Source organism: Podarcis filfolensis, assembly GCF_964270895.1.
Source record: "Podarcis filfolensis genome assembly, chromosome: 14".
Lineage (NCBI taxonomy): Eukaryota > Metazoa > Chordata > Lepidosauria > Squamata > Lacertidae > Podarcis > Podarcis filfolensis.
Window position 1 is genome coordinate 29,879,068 of NC_139616.1, and position 20,842 is coordinate 29,899,909.

The window sequence follows — 20,842 nt, forward strand, 5'->3', positions numbered from 1 at the left end:
CCAGAAACACACGTGGCTGAGGCCCTGATAAAACCCGTCTTACGACTGTTCACGTACGCCTCTACCAACACACGTCACTTTGAGCACTGCATATCCTATGCCAGCCTTCGCCTAACCCTGTGAAACCGCAGAGATGTTTTAGGATACAACTCCCAGCCAGCACGTCTCCACCTTCCCACATTCTTCAATTTACTTTTAAGCAGGTACAAATCACGAATTATCAGCTGGGTCAGATAACCCCGCAGAGAGCAGCGCCATCTCCGGAGAGGCGGGGTGTGTATGGTGTGATGGACAGGATCTATCAGCTCCGTTTTCAGCTTAGCAGCCAAATATAATCCATTCCCGCCCTTTGCTGGGAAGAATGCTGCGATGGAATCTAATCTATCTTGATCCAAGACAAAGCAAAGAGGACAGAGTGACCAGGAACCGTTTTCTCTCCATACACTCTGAAAGCAGCCATTATGGTCTAAGATTTCGCCTCTTGGCAAACATCCCTCTAACAAAGGTGTGAGAGAGGGCAAAAAATAGCTGCTTTGTTTTTAAATGATTTTTTTTAGTTAAAAATCTGCTCAACTTCTTCGGTTTTACACAACAAACTGGGTTATGCAGGGCCAAGTATACAAGCAGCACACAAACAACAAAGAAGCTTGTGGCACCTTTAAAGACCAACACATTTATTACAGTAAACTTTAAGAGGACCCCAAGGCCTCTGGTTTTGCTTATCCTGCAAGAGACCAGCACAATCTACCTTTCTGGAAAAAGAGGCGCCAAGGGAATGAAAGAAGAAAGCACCACATTATCAGCTGGTACCAAAGTGATTCATCAGGGAGTTTATCTGAAGATCGCCAAGACTCACAGTAAACTGGAAGGAAACTTAGCAAGGAAGGAAGACATGCAGTGTTGAAACCGACCCAAAATTTATCCACATCTTCCATGGCAGTCAGGTGGCCGTGAGCACCAGGGATAGGTGTTTTCTCCCTGATGGGCACAGACATCCAGAACTGATTGTGAAAGGCATGAAAGAACCACTTGTAGAAAGCAGTGGCATTTCTTACCATAACAGAAGTTTGGGTGGTGTGACACAGAGGAGCTGTGAGGGGATATAGGAGCTGTGATGGGATGGGGGTTTGGGTGAGCTGTAAGGAGATGGGCTGGGGCTTGGCAAGGCAAGTCAGGGGTTTGGAAAGCCATGCAAACAGGGGCAGCAGCCCTTACTATATTCAATATTCACGAATAAAGCCACCAACCCTTTTATACCCTGGCTGCATAAGAAGGTAGTGTGAGCCTGGAGAGGAGACAGAAAGGACCTCTGCTTTTGGGTGGAGCTGATCAAGTATGTTTGCTCCAGCTTGGAAGGCGTTCCTGACCTGCTTCTTCATTTGTGTCACGGCTGTGTTAACAGGAGAACTGTTAGCAACATGGCACAGGCCCAACAGGTTCCAATCTTGCTGCAAACAGAGAACAGCCTTCTCTGGTGCTCTCCAGGTGTTGCGGGCCCGCAGCACCCATTCAGCCCCACTGCTGAATCCCCCACACTTCCTGTGTACATTTCCTCCATTTTTATTGTCCTGTCCTCCTGCTTTTAATGACTGGCAAGGCCAGATGAAGAAATGTCGCTGCCTGAGGCAGACAAGATGGTGCCCACAAAGGCACACACCATACTTCATGTAGCACAACAAGCTGCCTTGTTGATGGGGCAGCATCTTAAAGGCAGAAAGGAGGAAGGGCAAGCTCTTAATTCCCCCCCTCCCCTGCTTTGCTCTCCAGTCCCTCACTGGTATTTCCCACCCATCCCAAATCTGCCACATGAAGTGGGTGCCCAATGGCTGGACCAGCCCTGAAGAAGAAGAGTCCTGCTGGATCAGGCCAATGAGTCAATGGGATAGATGCCTCAATAGGAAGACCACAAGCAGGATCTGAGTACAAGAGTGACTCTCTGCCACTGTGGTTTCTAGCAACTGGTATTCAGAAGCATTGCTGCCTCCAACTGTGAAGCCATCATGGCTATCCTCTGTAACTCCTGAATTCCAACATTCTGTTTTGCTGGATGTCCACAAATTCTAGTGTTATGAGAGGGGGAAAAAGACTTTTCTCTATCCACTTTCTCTATGCCATGCATAATTTTGGAAACATGTATTGTGTCACCTCTTGCCCAACCTTTCTCTAAACTAAGAAGTCACAAACACTGCAACCTTCCCTTGCTGCGGAGACCCTAGTATCACTAGAGGCCCTTGTCAAGGAACCATATTCCCTATTTATTTCAATGTTTTGCCCTGCCCTTCCTCCTGAAAAAGCTCAGTGTGGCAAACACACCAATTATAATAAAAACATAGTCAAAGGCATTCTAAAAACAGTTAGAAACATTCTAAAAACATTCTCTCAGCTGGTGATTATGGGGTTACCAAGAATACTATCTTCTAGCCATCAAATGCCTTGAGGAAACAGGAAGATCTTTAAATTCCTCCTAAAAGTCCATCATCTCCTTAGGGAGATATATGCTAGAGCAGACATATTTTACCAGCCTTCCCCAACCTGGTGCCCTCCAGATGTTTGGTACCATGAAGCTGCCTGAGGATGATGGGAGCTGGAGCCCAAAAGAGGCTTCAGATTGGGGAAGGCTCAACATAAAGCAGCTCCACATTGAATCCTACAATTCATCTTCACCCCACTTCAAGCACCTCAACCTCTCCTAGGGCAGCATCCAAAAATATAATCCTGAAGTCAAAGAAGATGTGTGTCTATAATTCTTTGCTAAACCTGTAGGTCCCACATTTCAAAACATTTTTGTTCCACTAGAGACCTGCCTCAAATCTGAAGCTAAAGATTTCACAAGCTGAGTTCAAATCAGTTATGTGTAACTCGACCTTTTTGATCCCACTGCCTTTACTCACAGTCTCCTGGGCACCAAAGCTGTCTTGCCTGTTCAGATCAAGCTACTCACTCGCAGATCATTAGTATTGCTATCTATTTGCTCATTCAAAGCATTTAACACCCTGCTCTTCAGCCAGAAAAAGCTCTCAGGGGGACTTACAGATCAATAGAGCACAACACAGTCCTAGCCCTCAGGTTTAACAACCTATAAAGACATGACACAAAAGGAAAAATGAATGAGGAGGGGAAAGGAAAGGAACTCAGGTACCAAGTTCTTGTTGTTAAGATTCATACAATAAACAGCTTTGAAGCTCACTTTTTTTTTTAATGGAATGCTTATAGTTAAATTGGGGGGGGGGTGAAACAGGCCTCAGAGGCCTCTGAGAAATATCCAGGTGACCCAACCTTTTTGGAAATGGCGATAATGCAGGAACAAGTTATTGACCTTACAGGGTGGGGCCTCGGCCTTCCAGGGCGAACCTGGAATGTGCTGGCTTTTTGTCCCTCGCCATGCCAGGTAAGCCGATGGCAGCTCAGTTGATACCACTATCTCCAGAGCAAAATGGTTCTCCTCAGAGAGCTGTTGGCTTCCATTTCTTGACTATGAGTGCTTTCTTGGAGAGATTCTGCAGTCATGTTATGTACGTTCCACTTCTTACTACTATTAAAGCTATAAATGTAATTTTATTCAAAGACAGCTGGAAAAAAACACCTCTTGGTTTTGACTGAGAGGGTTTCCACACCAACAACCAAAGCTGCTGGCCTTGAAATGTTACCTAGGCCAGGAACAGCACTTTAGATGGCTTACTGTCAACACAAGAGGAAATTTTGAGCTGACATAACAGTGCTGTTAATTAAAGCTAAGCGGCTAATCGAGATCTTTAGCAGGAATGTAAATAGTGCCCTGAAAGATCAGAACAGAGATCTATCCAAGCCTTCCCTAATCTAGGAACATAAGAAGAGCCGGGTGGACCAGATCGATGGCCCATCTAGTCCAGAATCCTGCTCTCACAGTGGCCAACAAGATGCCCCAGTGGGAAACCCACAAACAAGATTCAAGCACAAGAGCAACTCTGCCTCCCTCCTGTGCTTCAACCTCACACCCTCCAGATATTTTAAACTACAGCTGCCATCAGCCCCAGCATCCTACAGCTGTGCTGAACGAGGCTGCAGTCCCAAACATCTGGGGAGCACCAGGCTGGCGAAGCCTGCCCTGCCATGTCTCCATTTTAACCGTCTTTCCCCCCACTACCCGCCCAAAAAGCCCTTGCTTACAGGAACAGCACTCCAATCCACTGATTATTCTGTCTGCAGGACCCTGACGGATTCTGCTCTCCATCACTGCAGGCTTTTCCAGAGTGGCAGATCTGTCTCCATTATGACGCACTTGGCTTCTGAAGGTGCTTTTAATCACAGTCTATCAAGAAGGCTTCATAGCTATTAACCTGGCATGATAATCCTGATATATTGCTCTGAATTACAGCTGAAGCATTTGGGAACCTGTCCACAGATCCCAGCCTTTGTTCAGAACAGTCAGCCAGGGAGGTTGTTTTTTGCCAGAGGTTTTTTTAAAAAAGGCAAGTTATCTTGACCACTGTGTGTGTAAAAGGCTAAAAGGCAGCTCCCTGACATGTTGAAAAAAGGGTTTGCATGGCTACCCTAGCGGTATGAAAGAAGGGGATAATTTCTCAAGGGTTCCAATGTAGCAGTGTGTTCCTTAGATAATTTATGTTGCCACCCTTTGCAAAAGAGCAATTTGCAAACAGGCAAACAGATTTTTTTTTTAATCATACAATAACACAATCCATAAAATAATCTTTAAAAACTGGATAAATGTTACGATTTATCTATACATACTGCTTTGGGGCCCCAAAACATCCACTCTAAAGCAGTTAACGGGATTCTAATTACAACCAACCAATCAAAAGAATATGAAGTAGCAAAATCTCCCACCAATCACACTGAATATGTGTTTGTGAGCTGGATTCATGCTCTAACCACAGATGCAGCTCCCTGCCATTCCTCTTCACTCTTGGGAGCCAGGTGAACCCACACGCATGCACCTGCCAGCTGCTCCAATCTCTCACCAAGGAGCAAGCCCACCCACAACCCAAGGGAGTCTCCTTGCCCTCATCACACCCCCTTGGGGCCACCCACCGATGCTGGCACACTAGCGCTGACCCAGCATCGATGGCAGCCAAAGTGCCCATGCAGTATCCTCTGCAAAACTGCAAGAGATTGCCTTTTTCTGAATCCTGAGAAGATTGCCCAGCCACCTTGGGTGATCCCTAAGCAGAAGGAAATCTGTCATTTTCAGCTTCTCATTTCTCCAGTCTTAAATTCAGTTCGCCAAATCTGTTTGCATTGTTGAAAACCCTCCTTAGAATTCATCAGCATTTTAGTGCAAATTCCTCCCAATATACACATTTTGTATGCAATTTTGCCTAAAGTACACTTGTTTACAAAGCAATTTTCCCCTTTTGCATGTTATTTTTTACCAATATAAGCATTTTTATGGACATTTTACCTTAGCATGTGCATTTTTGTACACATTACAACTGCACTGCAAAAGTCAGGAAAGCACGTATTTCCAAGGAGGCTGTGCTTTGGTTCTTGCATTGTTTTGCAAAGTGTGAATTCGGCAGGTTCGCTTTTAATTGTCAGTTGGGTCGACTTTCTCCCCCTTCCCTAGCGATCTCCCATCCCTAGAGATCATCACAGACATGTTAATGGAACTCTTTCCCCACCACCCATCATCACCAAATCGCTTGGGCCGTTGGCATAAACACAGCTCTACTTCCAGGAAACATCACCAGCAGGCCCTTTCCCCGAAAGAGAACAGAGCTGTGAGCAGCTTGGTTCCGAGAAAGCAAAAGGAGGCCCTAAAGGACACCAAAGATGGGGTGGAGGAGATCGTGCAACAAGTCTGTTGATGTTCTTTCCCCTGCAAAAAGGTATCCAGGGACAACAGCAGCCATGAGCTTTTAACAGAATCATTGCATCTAATCTCTAAGAAGAGAGGAACTGGGACCTGAGGCTTCTAGTTTGTGGACTTTATAAGTTGATGGTTATTTGGTGGTAAGGGGAAGGAGATAAAGTCCTGCTCAGAGGCACCGCCTCCATTACTAGTTCACATGCCTCTGAAAAGCCTAGGCCCTGGCTCAAAATAATTCCTCTCGCCAACCCCTCTCTGCACCAAGTTGAACATCTTGCTTTCCTGGGGACCAAACACACTGGCCTATCTCAAATTCGAGAGAAGTGCTTGTTTTCTAAAAACAAAAGGTGAGGGGGCTGAAGCCGGACATCATCTTCCCTGACCTCAAAGCCTTCTCCTACAGCCTCAGATGTTTGAGGGTTCTGCTTGAGTGTTTCCCACTGGCTTCTGGTTGGCCATGGGAGAACAGGATGTCAGGCAAGTTAGGTCCCCTCTGGCCTGATTCATCAGTCTCTTCTTATGGAATCAGAGTGCCAACACCATCATGAGTGCAAATCATCACAAATGCACACTGAGAAGTCTGAGAAGCCTGCATCAATTGTTCCAAGTGCACAACTTTGCAATCTCAACTCTCTCTCTCTTTTGCCACCCATGGCCTTGCAGGGGGCATTGCATTGTTGATGACCCTCGGGTCCCTTCCATGGTTCTGAGTTGTCAGCACCTGACTACTGCTCATTTTGCCTCTAACTCTTCCAGTCCCTCAGGGAGCTTCTAAAACACCTCCTGCTCCCTTCAAACCCGTGGGAAAATCAGCTCTGGTCTACTGGGGCCTTTGGGTTTTTCCCCAGAGCTCCTTTATCAGAAATCCCAATGAAGAGCCGCTCAGAGGTCTTAAATGACCCGTTAATCCCGCATTCGCCAACCCGTTAATGGAATTAAAAGGCCCTTCAGAGAACTTTAAAGCCACCACTTAAATCTGTGGCTTGCCTGAATGCAGCTCTGTTTGTCAGGCAAATGCTTAAACAGTCAGATGTAAAAGATTAAGCTGGGATCTGCAGAATAAGGAGTACACGAGAGCTCACGCAGTCGCCTGGGTCCTGCCAACATATTCCTAATTAGTTTACAGCTATTTAATATTCTTACAAGCCAGTGAGTGAGTTTGAAAGTTTCTGGCTTATTAATTAATTCCGCAAATAAACGAAGTTTACATTTTTAAAAAAACAAAAAACCACTCTTTCTTATCTGGCTAGAGAGAGATTGAGAATTTGAGGCTGCCCAGTCCTTTCCAGACCCATTCACCAGTCAGGAAACCAGGAAAGAAAAAAGAGGCAGCTGCTCCTCATTTATTCCCCACAACAACCCTGCGAGGTAATGACGGGCCTAAAGGCACCCAGGGAGCTTCATAGCCAAGTGGGATTCGAACCCTGGTCTCCTGGGTCCTAGAATAATATTCTAACCACTGTACTGCACTGGCTCTCACTATCTCATTTGAGATAGATCAGGGATGAGGGAGTGCCCCTTTGGATAATGAGGTTTTTGTTCCTTATTGCACGCTCAAGATCACTTGATACGTCTCCGTTTTGCATGTGTTCGTTCATAAGTCTCCTACTTCCTGTTTCTCCATCAATCTACAAATTGATATTTTTCAACCCGCGTGAAGCACTGTCTCTGAAGCAATTTTGTATTTCGCAAACTATGCATCTTTGTACCCATTTTATCTGCGTAAAACATGCACTGAGGCAGGTTTTGAGCCAAAACCTCTTATCACCACATGCAATGCCAGCATGGTGTAGTGGTCAGAACATCGGACTAAGGCCTGGGAGACCAGGGTTCAAATCCCCCACTCTGTCATGCAGCTCACTGGGTGATCTCAGTCACTCGCTCTCAGCCTAACCTCCCTCACAGGGTTGTCGTGAGGGTGAGATGGGGAGGAAAAGAGCCATGTACTCCTCAGAGGAAGGGATATAAATGCAACAAATACACAATAAATAAACAAAAATCCTGGGCAATGGAAGAAGAGAGTCAAGATGTTGGGGTACTACTTCCATCTCTTTAGAGCCAACATGAGGACTAACAAGATGATTTTATAGTACAGTGGTAGGTACCTCGGGTTAAGTACTTAATTCGTTCCAGAGGTCCGTACTTAACCTGAAACTGTTCTTAACCTGAAGCACCACTTTAGCTAATGGGGCCTCCTGCTGCTGCTGCACCGCCGGAGCACAATTTCTGTTCTCATCCTGAAGCAAAGTTCTTAACCTGAAGCACTATTTCTGGGTTAGCGGAGTCTGTAACCTGAAGCGTATGTAACGCGAGGTACCACTGTATTGTTCTTTTGCACCCAGCGGCCTGATCCTGGCCATGGAAACATCACACTGCCAAGTCTTCCACTGAGACATTGGTGCACAATTCCTCAGTAGCACCCACCCTTTCTGCTGGGAATCTGAAGCTCCTTTGGTCCAGAGACCCACGGCGCTCGCTTGTGTCCCTGGGAACAAACGTGGGGCCCAGCCTAGCCCATCCTGATGCTAATCTTGCTCCCACCTCCCAACCGTTTCCACTTGCTTTGTGTTTCACTAAAAATACAGCTGCAGAGGAAATTTCTGTTGTGGGGTGGGTACCTTCCTTCTTGGGAGGGGCTTCCTGCCAACACCCCGACTCAAAAACAACCAGGCGGTTCAAGTTCCTGGCCAGAACTCTAATGGGAGGCGGGAGAAGGAGAGGAGGATGCTCTGAGGTCATGCGTATGGCACCGAGCGCACACTTTGATCCCATGCCTGCCCCAGACCCTCCCTCGGTTGCAGGCTTGCGCTTTCTGCAAGAACGCTGGTAGATCAACACCGCAGATTTCAAGCACGTTCAGCGTGCATCTAAAGCACTTCCTCCCATAATGGGAACTGTAGTTTAAGGGTGCTGGGAACTGTAGCACGGTGAAGGGGAAACAACAGAGGGAAATGATAGCGATAATAAGAATAGTGGTGACAGGCAAAGAGAAGGAAAAGCCAAGGGGGTCAAGGTGCCAAGAGGAGCATCAACATGTTTTATAACAGGGGTGGGGAACCTACGGCCCTCCAAGCTTCTTATCTGGCCCTCAGAATTCTCCCGAAGCCACGCCCCTGCTCCATCCCCTCCTGGAGGATTGTTGCCTGCCGGGGACATGTCCTTGAATTCTGATGATGTCTCCTGCTTGCCTGGAGGATGGAAAGTGCAGCGGATGTAGAAACTAGCCCACTGTACAAAGGTAATATTGACACTCATTCCCCTGCCCGCTTTTGCCTCTAGCCCTCCCCACTGCAGGCATGTGGCCCCTGGAAGGTTGCCCACAGGAAAATGCAGCCCTCGGGCTGAGAAAACTATCCCCACTGCTGTTCTAGAGGGTAACCAACAACAAGCCATCCCAAATCATTGAAGTGTAGAGTTGGAAGAGACCCTGAGTACCATCTAATGCAACCCCCTGCAATGCAGGAATATGCAGCTGTCCCATACAAGAATCGAACCTGCAACCTTGGCGTTATCAGCACCAAGCTCTAACCACCTGAGCTACCTGCCTGGGACGATAACATGTCTCACTGGGTCTAGCAACAGTTAAAACTGGACTGTGTCAGCAACGTGGCAGGCTCTCAAACGGCCATGAATCTTCCTTGTCCTCTCAGAAAAGCGCGCCGTTGAGGCCTAAAACATGCCACTGTGCAATCTTCCCTCACAATCAGAGCTCCTCTGATAAAAGACATAAAACGAACCTTTCCTGGGCTGGATATGAATGCTTTGAGTTTTTAAAAGCCAGCCCTGTATAGAATCTGGAAAACGTTTGAGGAGGGTCTGCAGTTCTGCGGCAGAGGACCCTGAATCACAGCCTCACCAGTTAAGTCTGCCTGAGAGCAGCCAGGCCGGTGCGGTGCACCAAAGGCCACAATCCTGCAAGACTTCAAAAATGGATTTTAATTTTAATTTTTTAAAAAAAAAAGAGCAGGTCTATAGTCTTCAGTATAAACCTGAAAGCACAGATCCATTTATGTACTGAACTCTGTGAAGCTAGCTAAGGGGGACATATGGATGAACAAAAGTTACAGCAGACAGAAAATGTTAGTCACTGCCCCTCACCCCAATAATGCAGAATAAGAGGAGGATGGGAGAAAAATGTAAATATGCTTATCTGCCTCATTTCGGCAGGTTGCAGAACTGAGATTTCCGTGGGGCATATAATTTAATTTATTTCCCTTAAATATATATATATATGGTGATACCTTGGTTTACAAACTTAATGTGTTCTGGAAGTCCGTTCTTAAAGCAAAGCGTTCTTAAACCAAGGCGTGCTTTCCCATAGTAGCGGGAGACTCAATTTACAAATGGAACACACTCAACAGGATGTGGAACATGTTCTGCTTCCAAGGCAAAGTTCACAAACCAAAACACCTACTTCTGGGTTTGCAGCGTTCTTAATCCAAGTTGTTCATGAACTAAGCTGTTCTTAAACCAAGGTACCACTGTAGTGGGGTACACACTGCCATGAGTTCAACTTTACTCAGGAGAGGGGCTGATGCTTCCCTCCCCCTTAGCGATCCATTCGCAACATGCGAGAGAGCGATTTCCACCCACTCCCCTGGAAAACATCACAAGTGGGCTAATTAGTGCTGGGAAGGCTGCAGATCCTGCCCCAGGGTCTCTCTAATAAGGTGTTTCGCAGCAGCTGTAATTTAAGCTTTATAAACCTGACCTGATGGTGACCCTCTCTGTTCACTGTTGCTTTTTCTCTTTTTCAAAAGCCTGCGCAGAGCAAGAGCGGAAGTGCATTTGTAAAGGAGTCAAGGGAACATGACGGCATTCTCAGGAGCTGAGCTACATGCGCTTGCCTGAGGTTATCAGGGCTCCTGGCCTGGGGCTCGTTACAACGCAAAGGCACCTATAAAATCAGTAGGGTTCTCGACCGGTTTAAGACGTACCTGGTGCAAGATTGTTTGCCCTTGCCTGGGAGCAAGCCCCATTAAAAATATTTATTCATGTGCTCATTTCAAATAATAATAATAATCTGCCCATCACCCAAAGGTCCCAGAGCGAAATGCACACATTTCAGAATCAAATTTAACTATAATATGAAAAGCAGCATTTTTAAAAAAAAACTGGATTCAAAATACAAATTAAAAGACAGCAGCAACCAAAACCCCAATATACCTCTCTCTTACACACAAACCCAATGGCCTATGCAAAGGCCAGGCATATATGGATAGGATTATTCTGTAAATTTAACTGTATTTCAAAGAAGAGCTCACAAATCACCAGTCCACATTGAGGCTGTTTTTTAAAACAAGGCTGCCTGTCTAAACACCACTATGAAAAACCATTTCCAATACAGGATGAGAGAGGAAATTTTTTGTCAAGTTTCTCAGCTAGGTAGCAATTCTGACTTTTTTATTATTGTTGTCATTTATTTCTCCAATTTATTTACATTTGCATAGAACCAAGGTGAGTCATGTCTGATGCAGAAGAAGTTTTGCAGGCCTGGGTAGGAGGGAGGGGGAACAATACTTCAAACAAATGTTTGAACTTCAGTTATCCATGTAGTTCCTTCTGCCCACACCCAAACAGATACCCTTTACTCTATCGAGAGCCAATCCAAAACTGTCTGCAAACTTTTGCAAACCTGCTTAGCTTCCCTTCAATTATTCAGGACACAGAATCTGGGTTTCGTGGTCGCAGAATTCCCATTTTGCCTGCCTGTTTTGCTACAAACCACCAAATGAGGTCGGAATTAATGGAGCTAATATCTTAGCCCCCTTTTCAGCCTAGAGAATCTGCTGATGGCATAACCCCAGGCGCCTGTAAATAGAGCCCTAACGACACATCTTGACCTCATTTGCCACAGAGTAACTAAGGACCACTTCATTCCCCTAACCCTTCCCTTTCCGCTAATGCCAGATTATCTCTCCCACCACCATACCCCTCCCTGGTGCAGGAAAGCCCAACTAAAAACCTCCCTCTGCTGTGTATTCATCACAGTCCCAACACTCACTCCCAATGTCCAGTCAAAATGCTCCTGGGTGCCCCTACCCACCCACCCTTTTTGTATTCCTTCAAAGCAAGTCCATCTGCCACCTTCAGCCCAAGAGAAACACAATCAGGCTTTTCAGTGGCTGGGCAAGGGATGGGGGAATCTGACCATTTCAGCCTCTTTCAGTAGCTCATTCCCCCAACCTTAACATCTACACATTCCCATATAAGTTTGGCTAGTCTTCATGAAAATCCGTCATGCATTTCAGTGCTGATCTCTCCCGATATCCACATCGTTGTATGCAATTTTGCCCAAAGTACACATTTTTTGCAATACAATTCCCCCAATACAATGCATTTTTGAATCTTATTTTCACCAAAAGGGGCATTTCTATGCACACAAGTATACACATTCTTTTATGCATAAGCTGGCCAGCAATCTGCTTTGCAAAATCCAGAATTTCAAAGTGTTGTTTCAGAAATTGCAAATGAGGTAGCTTCCTCTTTAAATGCAAACTCCGTCAGGCATGTGCAGCATGCCTTCAAAGTGTGCTCTCATACCACTCTATAACATTCATGGGAACTGTCGTTTGCAACGGGTGCTGGGAACTGCAGCTCTGGGAGGCCAGCGCGCTTGACAAACTACAGCTCCCAGGATTCTTTGAGGGAAGCCATGACATAAAGTGGTGCAAGTGTGCTTCAAGCGGAGAAATATAAATCACGCTTGCGCATGGCCGCCACCATCCTGGAAAGTCCAGAGCAACCCAGAAACCTCTGGCTGCCCGGAGTTACACCCACACAACCCTCCACATGCGCCCGAAATTGGCCTTACCTTCTTCCCACTCTCTGAGCTCAAGCTGTGCTTGTGCCTCTTGAGGTTTCGGTTGCTCAGGTCCAACTGGGGCTTCCAGGCCTCGCCGTTGTTGTCGCTTGCAGTCGGCTTGACCGGCGACACCTCGGGGTTTGCCACGATGCCCGTGCGGGCCATCTCCTCGGTGCAGGTGAGCTGCAGGCTCCGCAGGTACTCGTCGGTCTCTTTGTCCACCACCAGCAAGCGAGTCTCTGCTTCCACAGCCTTGATGCGCTGCACCACCTGGCGAAGGATGGGCAGGAAAGGAAGAAAACAAATATGAGCAGGGACTCCCGGGGGCGGAAACCAAGCAATTACGGCTACAGAATTTCTGCCGAGTGCAAACCGTATGCCTGGTGCGTTGTGTTTATTTATTTGCTGCATTTATTCCCCAGCTTTTTCCTCCAAGGAGCTCAAGGTGGCATTTGTGGTTCTCCACCGAATCCTCACAACAACCCTGTGAGGTAGGTTGGGCTAATATAGCCTATTAACCAGGCTTCCTCAACCTCAGCCCTCCAGATGTTTTTGGCCTACAACGCCCATGGTCCCTAGCTAGCAGGATGCAAAATGGCATCCAATGGTACCCAAAAATAGCCAAAACCCTGCTCCTTGATCTCAGGGGCCAACATGCAAAATCTGCTCACTGTATCTTAAGAATGTTTCCAAATGCATAAAAGAACAGACGGACAAACAGCTTTCCAAAATTCATAGCAGATGCCACAGAGTTAAAATCTATGAAAGTTAAGCAAATATTGGAGAGAATAGCCTTCCCCAGCCTGGTGCCCTCCATGACTGCATGAAACTGGGGGTGATGTGAGTTGCTGTAGCCCAAAACATCTGGGGGGCACTAGGCTGGGGAAGGCGGAGACAGATGCTGTACAGGATTACCTCTTGCAAGCATGTACCTGCCCACGTGCTAAGAGATCATCCCAGGAGGCCCCTTAGGCAATTAGTAACCAGAGAGAAGGGGGTCCATTTCCCCTCTGCTGCTCTGCTCATTGAATGCTTTTCCCAGCTGTGCAAAAGCATGACAGGCAGACCAGCAGCGACTGCCATGGGCCCTGCCTGCATGGTCAAGAGGTGCGATGGCAGCCCGTGCCAGCCATTTGCTCCTGCATTTGCCCACATGCAGCTTCTCAGAGAGGACACTGTCCAGCCACCAAGGTACCAAATGACAAACGATGCTGAGGACCTAAGTGCCTCTTCATTCATCTACCCTGAACGCAAGGTTAGGCAGCCAGTCTCTGTGGATGACAGAATGCCCACGGTGTGAAATTTACAGAGTGCAGCCCATCTTAAAATGAACTAACTAAACTGATCCAGGGAGCTGCCTGCAATCTCCAGAGGCAATGAGCCAGGCACTGCCAATCATATGCTTGCTGGAAGAGCAACGATGCGAGTGCCAGGCAGGCCTTCTGCTCCCTTTCAGAGCCACTTTGCATCAGCCACCTGGTGACACATACCATTTATGGCCCCAGAGAAGCAGGGGGTAGGAATCACCTATTCGCCTCTTCTTCCAGTTTGCAAAAGTTCTGTTGCTTGTTCGCCTAGGGACACCTCTTGCTTACCGCAGCCGACCCAGGCGAGCAGCTACTTGCAAGGCTGCATTCATCTACCAATATGAAAATTTCCACAGAGGCATTCATGCTTTATGCTTTGTGCAACTAATTCACCTGAGCTAGAGAAGAACGTTGCCAATCCAGCTCGACTCCTACATGCACAAACGAAAGGAAACCCCCGTGGCTTGAAAACAAAACAAAACAAATCCTAAAACCTGATTTCCGACGCAGATTCCAGCCTGCTCATTCCTTCCCATTAAGACGGCCTCCGAGCTCAACCGCAGAGCAAGTAAACGTTTCAACTGTGCAGCAATTGCAATGAAGGATCAGAAGGAACGCAGAGCTATTCAAGGAGCTTTGCAAAAACACAAGCAATACACATAGCAGACCAAGGGAAGTGAACAGAGGCCAGGACCACAGAGAAGGCAGTGGCAGAGGTGGGTTAAAGACAAAGGTCTCCCCACTCCTGGAAGCAACTGGGCTTTGGCAGGAGTAAGTTCCTCAGCAAGGCAAGGGAAGCTGGTCATTTTTGTGACACAAGAGAGCAGCTGATCACCTCTCAAATCCTCTTTGGGGCTTGATTTGATTGCTTGTTTCTTTGTATACCACCCTATACCCGTAGATCTCAGGGCATTTCACAACATAAGATCATAACATAGAAAGGAGAAAATACATAACAATAACAACAACAAAAAAGACAACCCAATAACCTCCTCTTCCACAACACATTTTAAAAGGGCGTAAATACAAGTTCTAATTATTTTGGCATCCACACTCAGAGCAAGGCATAGCTACTCTCTCCAGCGCAAACAGAAAGACTCTCCTACAAACATTCCCATTCACCCCATCACTGCCACTGTCACCTCTGATCTCTGCCTGTCCACTGACTTCTCACTTCTACAGCTTCAGACGTGGTTGCCTGACCATATAGCCTTGCCTGATGCTGTTGCTGTCTAATAGCAACAGGGAGCATCCCTCGGTACCAAGCGAAATGTACATGGTAAGCCACACCACAATAATTTCATAGAAATCACTTAGAAGGTGCCTGCACATTTTACTCCATAACTTCCTTTCTAGGAGGGCTGGAGACTTACTTTTTTAAATAGATAAGAAAGGAAAGAAAGCTCAGAATCTGGGGCACCTGCCCAGAGGCTGCCATGGCGCATGCGGGTGCTAGGTTGGCAACCCCTACTGTACAACATGGCGGCTCATCTGCTGGGGGCCACCTGTGCTGAAGTGATCTATCCTGTTTGCATTTTTGTGATGACCTATGTTTTCCAAGAAAGAAGTCTGACTGACTGAATGCAGGTATTTCATAAAGTGCCAAGTTACAGCTTCTTGAATCCTGAACCAAGTGGATCTAGATAATCCCAAGAGTTGGTGCCCAAGTCAGCTGAATGTTAATCCAATGCTAACTGTCGGAAGATTCAGGACAGATTCAAAAAAGTACTTCTCTGCACAGTTAGCATTGTTAAACTACAGAATTTGCTACCAGAAGATACAATGGCGGCTATAAACTTGGATGGCTTCGAAAAAGGACTGGACAAATTCATAGCTGGCTCTTCTCAGGTTCTTCTGTCAGAAACTAATTTCTTTTTTTTTAAAGATATTTATTGAAGTTTCACAAAAACATAAGTTTACAAAATGAAAAAAGGTCATATAAAAAGAAAAAGATACAAAAAAGAGAACACAGAAAAATACATGAAAAAGAAAAAAGATGAATAAAAATACAAAACACAAAACAGAAACTAATTTCACTTGAGAGCCAGGCTTGGCAAGGAAGGTGAGGACAGCCAACACCCTACTGCCCTGCTGCAACATCTCATTTCCACAGACGCTGCTCATCTACATCCAATTTATGCTCTCCCTGGCTTGGTAACCGAGAGGCAAAATGGCACCAAACAGGGAGTAGGGCAGATTTTGCCCAGAGACCGCCGGCTGCCAACCCCAAAACTAACATTTTGAGATTCTCTCTCTACTCACTCACGCTGTGCTAAGCGTCACCAACCTGGTGCCTTGCAGATGTTGCTGGACTACAACAGATTAAGTCAGACAACATCTGGAAGCCGCCAAGCTGGTGCCGGCTGCTCTCTACACCATTCACAATTCACCACAGTACTTAGCTGCCTTTCTGTCTAAGCCCAAAAAAGTCCTACAGGATAAAATCTCTGTTTATAAGAGCAAATACTTAGCCTAAAAACCTCAGTTGCTATCGCTGCTCTTTTTCTATACTCTCCCTAGCTTCACGATATGCATTCCAAGAAGGAGTGACCATGACTGCATGTGAAATTTTCATTTTATTTCCTTCTTATTTTCCTTTGTTTTCTTATTTTTGCTTCCGTTCCTTTTTAGATTAGATTTCAAAAGCATTTCTTTTATTCTGAAGTATTATAAAAAGATACTTTGTACTGGGTATGAACTTTTGCATATCTATGGACAAGCATCAATAAAAATTGTTATTGGAACGAAATTGCAAACGAAATTGCCTGCCCAGCTTAATTCTTTTGGATCACCACGAGGATCCACAGCTCAAGCCCCAATCTCAAGAGACACAGAGTGGTGCTGGGGGGGTATATTTGTCAAAAGGGACTCCACAGTGGCACCCAGCTTGGCAGATCCAAAACATCCATCCAGCGAGCAAGTCGTGGGGACCAAGTAGGTAGAGAGGGTGTCAGGCCCCCCATACGAAGGGTCGCTTAAAGCCTCTTCTGAGTAGGGTTGGGAAAGCCTCCCTGCCAGAAAACTTGAAGAGCCACTGCCAGTAAGTGTAGGCAATACTGAGCTAAAGGTGTGACTCATTATAAGGCAGCTCCCTACATTCTCAGATCTTTGGGGAAGGGCTGCAGCTCAGTGCTGTCCACACTGACTGCCAGAGGCTCTCCAGGGTTGCAGACAGGGACATGCCCAACCTAACCTGGAAATGCCATTGTTGAGGATTGTACCCCAGGACCTTCTGCATGCAAAGCAGGTGCTCTGCCACTGAGCTATCCAACTTGATCAACAGTCTGACTTGACATGAGCTTCCTGCGTTCCAACATTACATTTTGATGCGTGCACCTAAGGCTTTGGGCTTGCACGCCTGAAACATTTGCAGCCGCAAGAACCTTACAGGCTTCCAGAGACGTGTATCTGCTGCAGCACCTTCACAAGTACACATAACTAAGAAGGCCTTAGGAGGTCCACAACCATGTCCGCTTTGCATGCATAAGGTTCCAGGTTCAATCCCCAGCATCTGCAGGTAGGGCTGGGAGAGAACCCTCCTTGAAAGCCTGGAGAGCTGCTGCCAATCATTACAGACGACACAAAGTTAGACGGACCCAATGGACTGACTCAGTACACGGCAGCTTCCTAACTGAAAACCCTGAGACCCAGGGCAGGAAAGGCGCTCTGAAGGTGGGTCCCTCTTTCACACATATCTACCAGCAAGAGCAAGCAAGCTGGTTTGGAAGCCCTTATCAGGCAGTCCCAGAGCAGCAGGAGGACGGGAACAGTCCTTTTGGCTCCTATCTTGGTGGCCTGCCTTCACCTCTGCTCCCCAAAAGGGCATTTCCCCTCAATCTGGCACTCCAAGCCCACCCCAGCCGCATCCAGAAGTCAGCCCTTCAAAGCAGGTTGGATCAGGCTAAGAGTCCCTAGCCCACAGCTTCGGACACCTCTAAGGTCTCCGGAGCAGAACACCAAGGTGACAGCCAGCTCCCTAGGGGGCCGTCGTCATTTAGAGGTAGACTGCGTGGCCTCAGGAGGTTCCATCTGGCCACCACGTCAAACGGTTGCCAGCGTCGATCGATTCCGTTGATTGACGCCCTGCTTTTAACTAATTGACACCTCTTCTCCCAAAAGCTGTTGTTAAACTAAAACAGATGCCAGTTTAGGAGTCAGACGTGCCTTGCCAGGTCGTGGCAAGGAAGGTCCACCCAAGCCTCCTTGGGGAAGCCCCACCTGAGGCCTCTGGTGTAGCAGGTGCTCAGCAACGGTAGACTGCGCCTGAGCCTGGAGGCTCACCGTCAGCCCTCCCAGCACCGGCAGACAGCGGCTGAGCCTTGGCGGCTTCCCGTCGACCCCCACCCCACCCCGAAAGCCCACCGTCTCCCCGGACCTGGTGGTGCGTCTCCTTCTCGACGTTGAGCCCGTTGACTTCGACGACGCGGTCCCCGGCTCGCAGCCCCGCCGCCTCGGCCGGCGAGTCGGGCTCCACTTTGCGGATGAATTGGCCGCTCTTGCCCTTCTCGCCGTGCAGGTGGAAGCCGTAGCCGTTGTCGCCCTTCAGCATGTGGCAGAGGCGCGGCTGCAGAGGTGGCGGCGGCGGCGGCTGGCGAGCGCGGCTCCCGGGGGGGCCTCCCGCCCCGGCTGCGGCCGCCGACGCCGCGCCGGCCGCCTCGGCGTCCTGCTCCTTGGCCATGGCCGGCCGGCCAGCCCGCAGCCTGTGCAGCAGCAACCGCGGCAGCAGCGCCTGAGCCGCCTCCTCCTGCGCCCCAGGCGCTTCCGACGGTCGGAGAGCGGCGAGGGGGCGGCCCTTAGGGGGGCGTCGCCGCCGCTGGGCCGCCCCGAGGGACCATCCCGACCCTCCCGCCTGCGCCCGCGACGACGACGACGGTCAAGAGCCCGGCCCTGGAAGCTGCGGCGGCGGCGCACCGATGGGCCAACTCGCGAGCGGATGGCGCCCCCCTGAGCGCTCGCAGGCCGAAGGCGCAGCTGCGCCCTCCCGCCTCCTCCAGGCTGCAACCCGGAACCTTCCAGAGATGGGGAGGGAGGGGGTCCCCCCTTCTTCTTCCTCCTGCAGTAACCTCTCTCTTCCCCCCGAGGGCAGCCTGGGCGAAAGACCCCCAGATGCCGGCGGGGTCGGGAGAAGCGGCTGGGTTAGAACCTTTGGCGCTGGGATGAATTAAAAGGGGCGACGGAGTTCGTTGGGGCAAGGCAGCCCTTCTCCCCGGACCCCCAAACAGTTTTTCGAAGGCCAGCCTTGGGACTCCGGGTGAAGCAGCCGCCCAGCAGAAAAGGGAGCAAAGCGTGCCTCTGGCCTCGTGCAAAGCGCCACCCCCATCTTTCCGCAGCCACCCTTTTGAGAGGCGAGGCGGGGAAAATTCGGAGCAGGAAGAGTTCCCAGGCAGGGCTGGATCTTTAATAAGAGTTTTGGGGCTTAAAAGTGTACCCGGAAGAAAGGGGGCAAAAGGGAGAAGGGGGGTGCAGCTATTGCCAAGCTGGTGCCCTCCTCATGTTGTTGGACTGCGATTCCCATCAGCCAGGAATAATGGGACTTATGGTTGAAAATTCTTGGACCACACTGGATAGAAAGGGGAGAGAGCCTACGATTACTCCGCATTTGCTTCATTGGCATGCAGTGGGAACGGGATTGAGTTAGGCATGTGTCTTTGCCAACCTTCGGTGCCCTCCAGCTGTTTGGGACTACAACTCATATCAACCCCAAGGAAGCACAGTCTTAGGATGCTGGGGCTGATGGGAGTTGTAGTCCAAAACTGCTTCAGAGTGCCAGGTCAGCGACTGCTGGTGTACAGGATTGGAGGTACTCAGGGGTGTAGTGTGGGTTGTCAGCAAGGCAAGTAATTTGCGCCCCCTAACCCATGGATTTGCGCCCCCTAACCCATGGATTTGTGCCCCCTAACCCGTGGATTTGCGCCCCTAACCCATGGATTTGCGCCCCCTAACCCGTGGATTTGCACCCCCTAACCCGTGGATTTGCGCCCCCTAACCCTAACCCCCAGATGTTGTGCCCGGTGCGGCCGGCCCCCCCTGCACCCCCCACGCTACGCCACTGGAGGTACTGTATCCCCTTCACGTTTCCAAGATTCACTTCACTTGCTGATTATTACAGCCACTGCATTTTAAAATAATAATGCTTAACATCTGTCTAGTGTTCAAAGGGTTTCACATTTTATTTTCTTGCTTACTATATTTAAATAAGGCCACACAACATGATTGTTCTCTGGCAACACACAGATAAAATAAAATGCAGTTTAAATGTACTATACTATAAAAAGTACAGTTTACAGCAGAAAAGGGAATAAAAACAACTAAAAATGTACAGTATATAAGCAGTGCTTACAAAGCAGTGCTTTGTAATTTTGACTACGACAAACCTGTAAGGTGAGTCGGTCTTTACCGTATTTTTCGCTCTATAACACGCACCCGACCATAACACGCACGTAGTTTTTAGAGGAGGAAAATCCGTAGGCATGCCATCCATAGGCATTCCCTCCATAACACGCACAGACATTTCCCCTTACTTTCTAGGAGGAAAAAAGTGAGTGTTATGGTGCAAAAAATACGGTATTTATAGATGCTGGGGGCGGAGCTGAGAGAGACTTGCCTTAAGGGAGGGCGCCTGAAATAGGCAAGACTTGAACCCAGATCATCCTGATTTGCAGGCCAAGCCATTATGCATTTAGTAGGATTCCACCAATTTGGTTTTCAAAAGTTAATTTGTTTTGTTGGTCTTTTTAAAAGTGCATTCATCTAGCACACATCTGCAACATTTGAAGAGATGTGTGGAGACACAGGGTTTTCAAATGACTACTAGTCATGGCTATGTAGTAACAACAACAACAAAAATTTATTTCTTATACCCTGCCCAGCTGAGTGGGTTGCCCCAGCCACTCTGTGCAGCTTTCAACAAAACTACAGGAAAAG

The 20,842-nt window shown here is 48.1% G+C and overlaps 1 protein-coding gene across 2 annotated transcripts in view; it reads right to left on the reverse strand.

The window, feature by feature from the left end:
• Positions 1-18,731, reverse strand: part of NHERF2 (NHERF family PDZ scaffold protein 2) — a 55,915-nt gene extending 37,184 nt beyond the window's left edge. Inside the window, exons 1-2 of one of the 2 annotated variants that reach the window (XM_083584766.1) lie at positions 18,294-18,731; positions 12,621-12,881 (exon numbers count right to left, since the gene is read on the reverse strand). In XM_083584766.1, the coding sequence (XP_083440892.1) occupies positions 12,621-12,881; positions 18,294-18,596 (564 nt within the window). In that variant the 5' untranslated portion in view covers positions 18,597-18,731. The remainder of the gene's footprint in view (positions 1-12,620; positions 12,882-18,293) is intronic. The other variant, XM_083584765.1, reaches the window with a different exon arrangement.
• Positions 18,732-20,842: the final 2,111 nt, after the last annotated feature.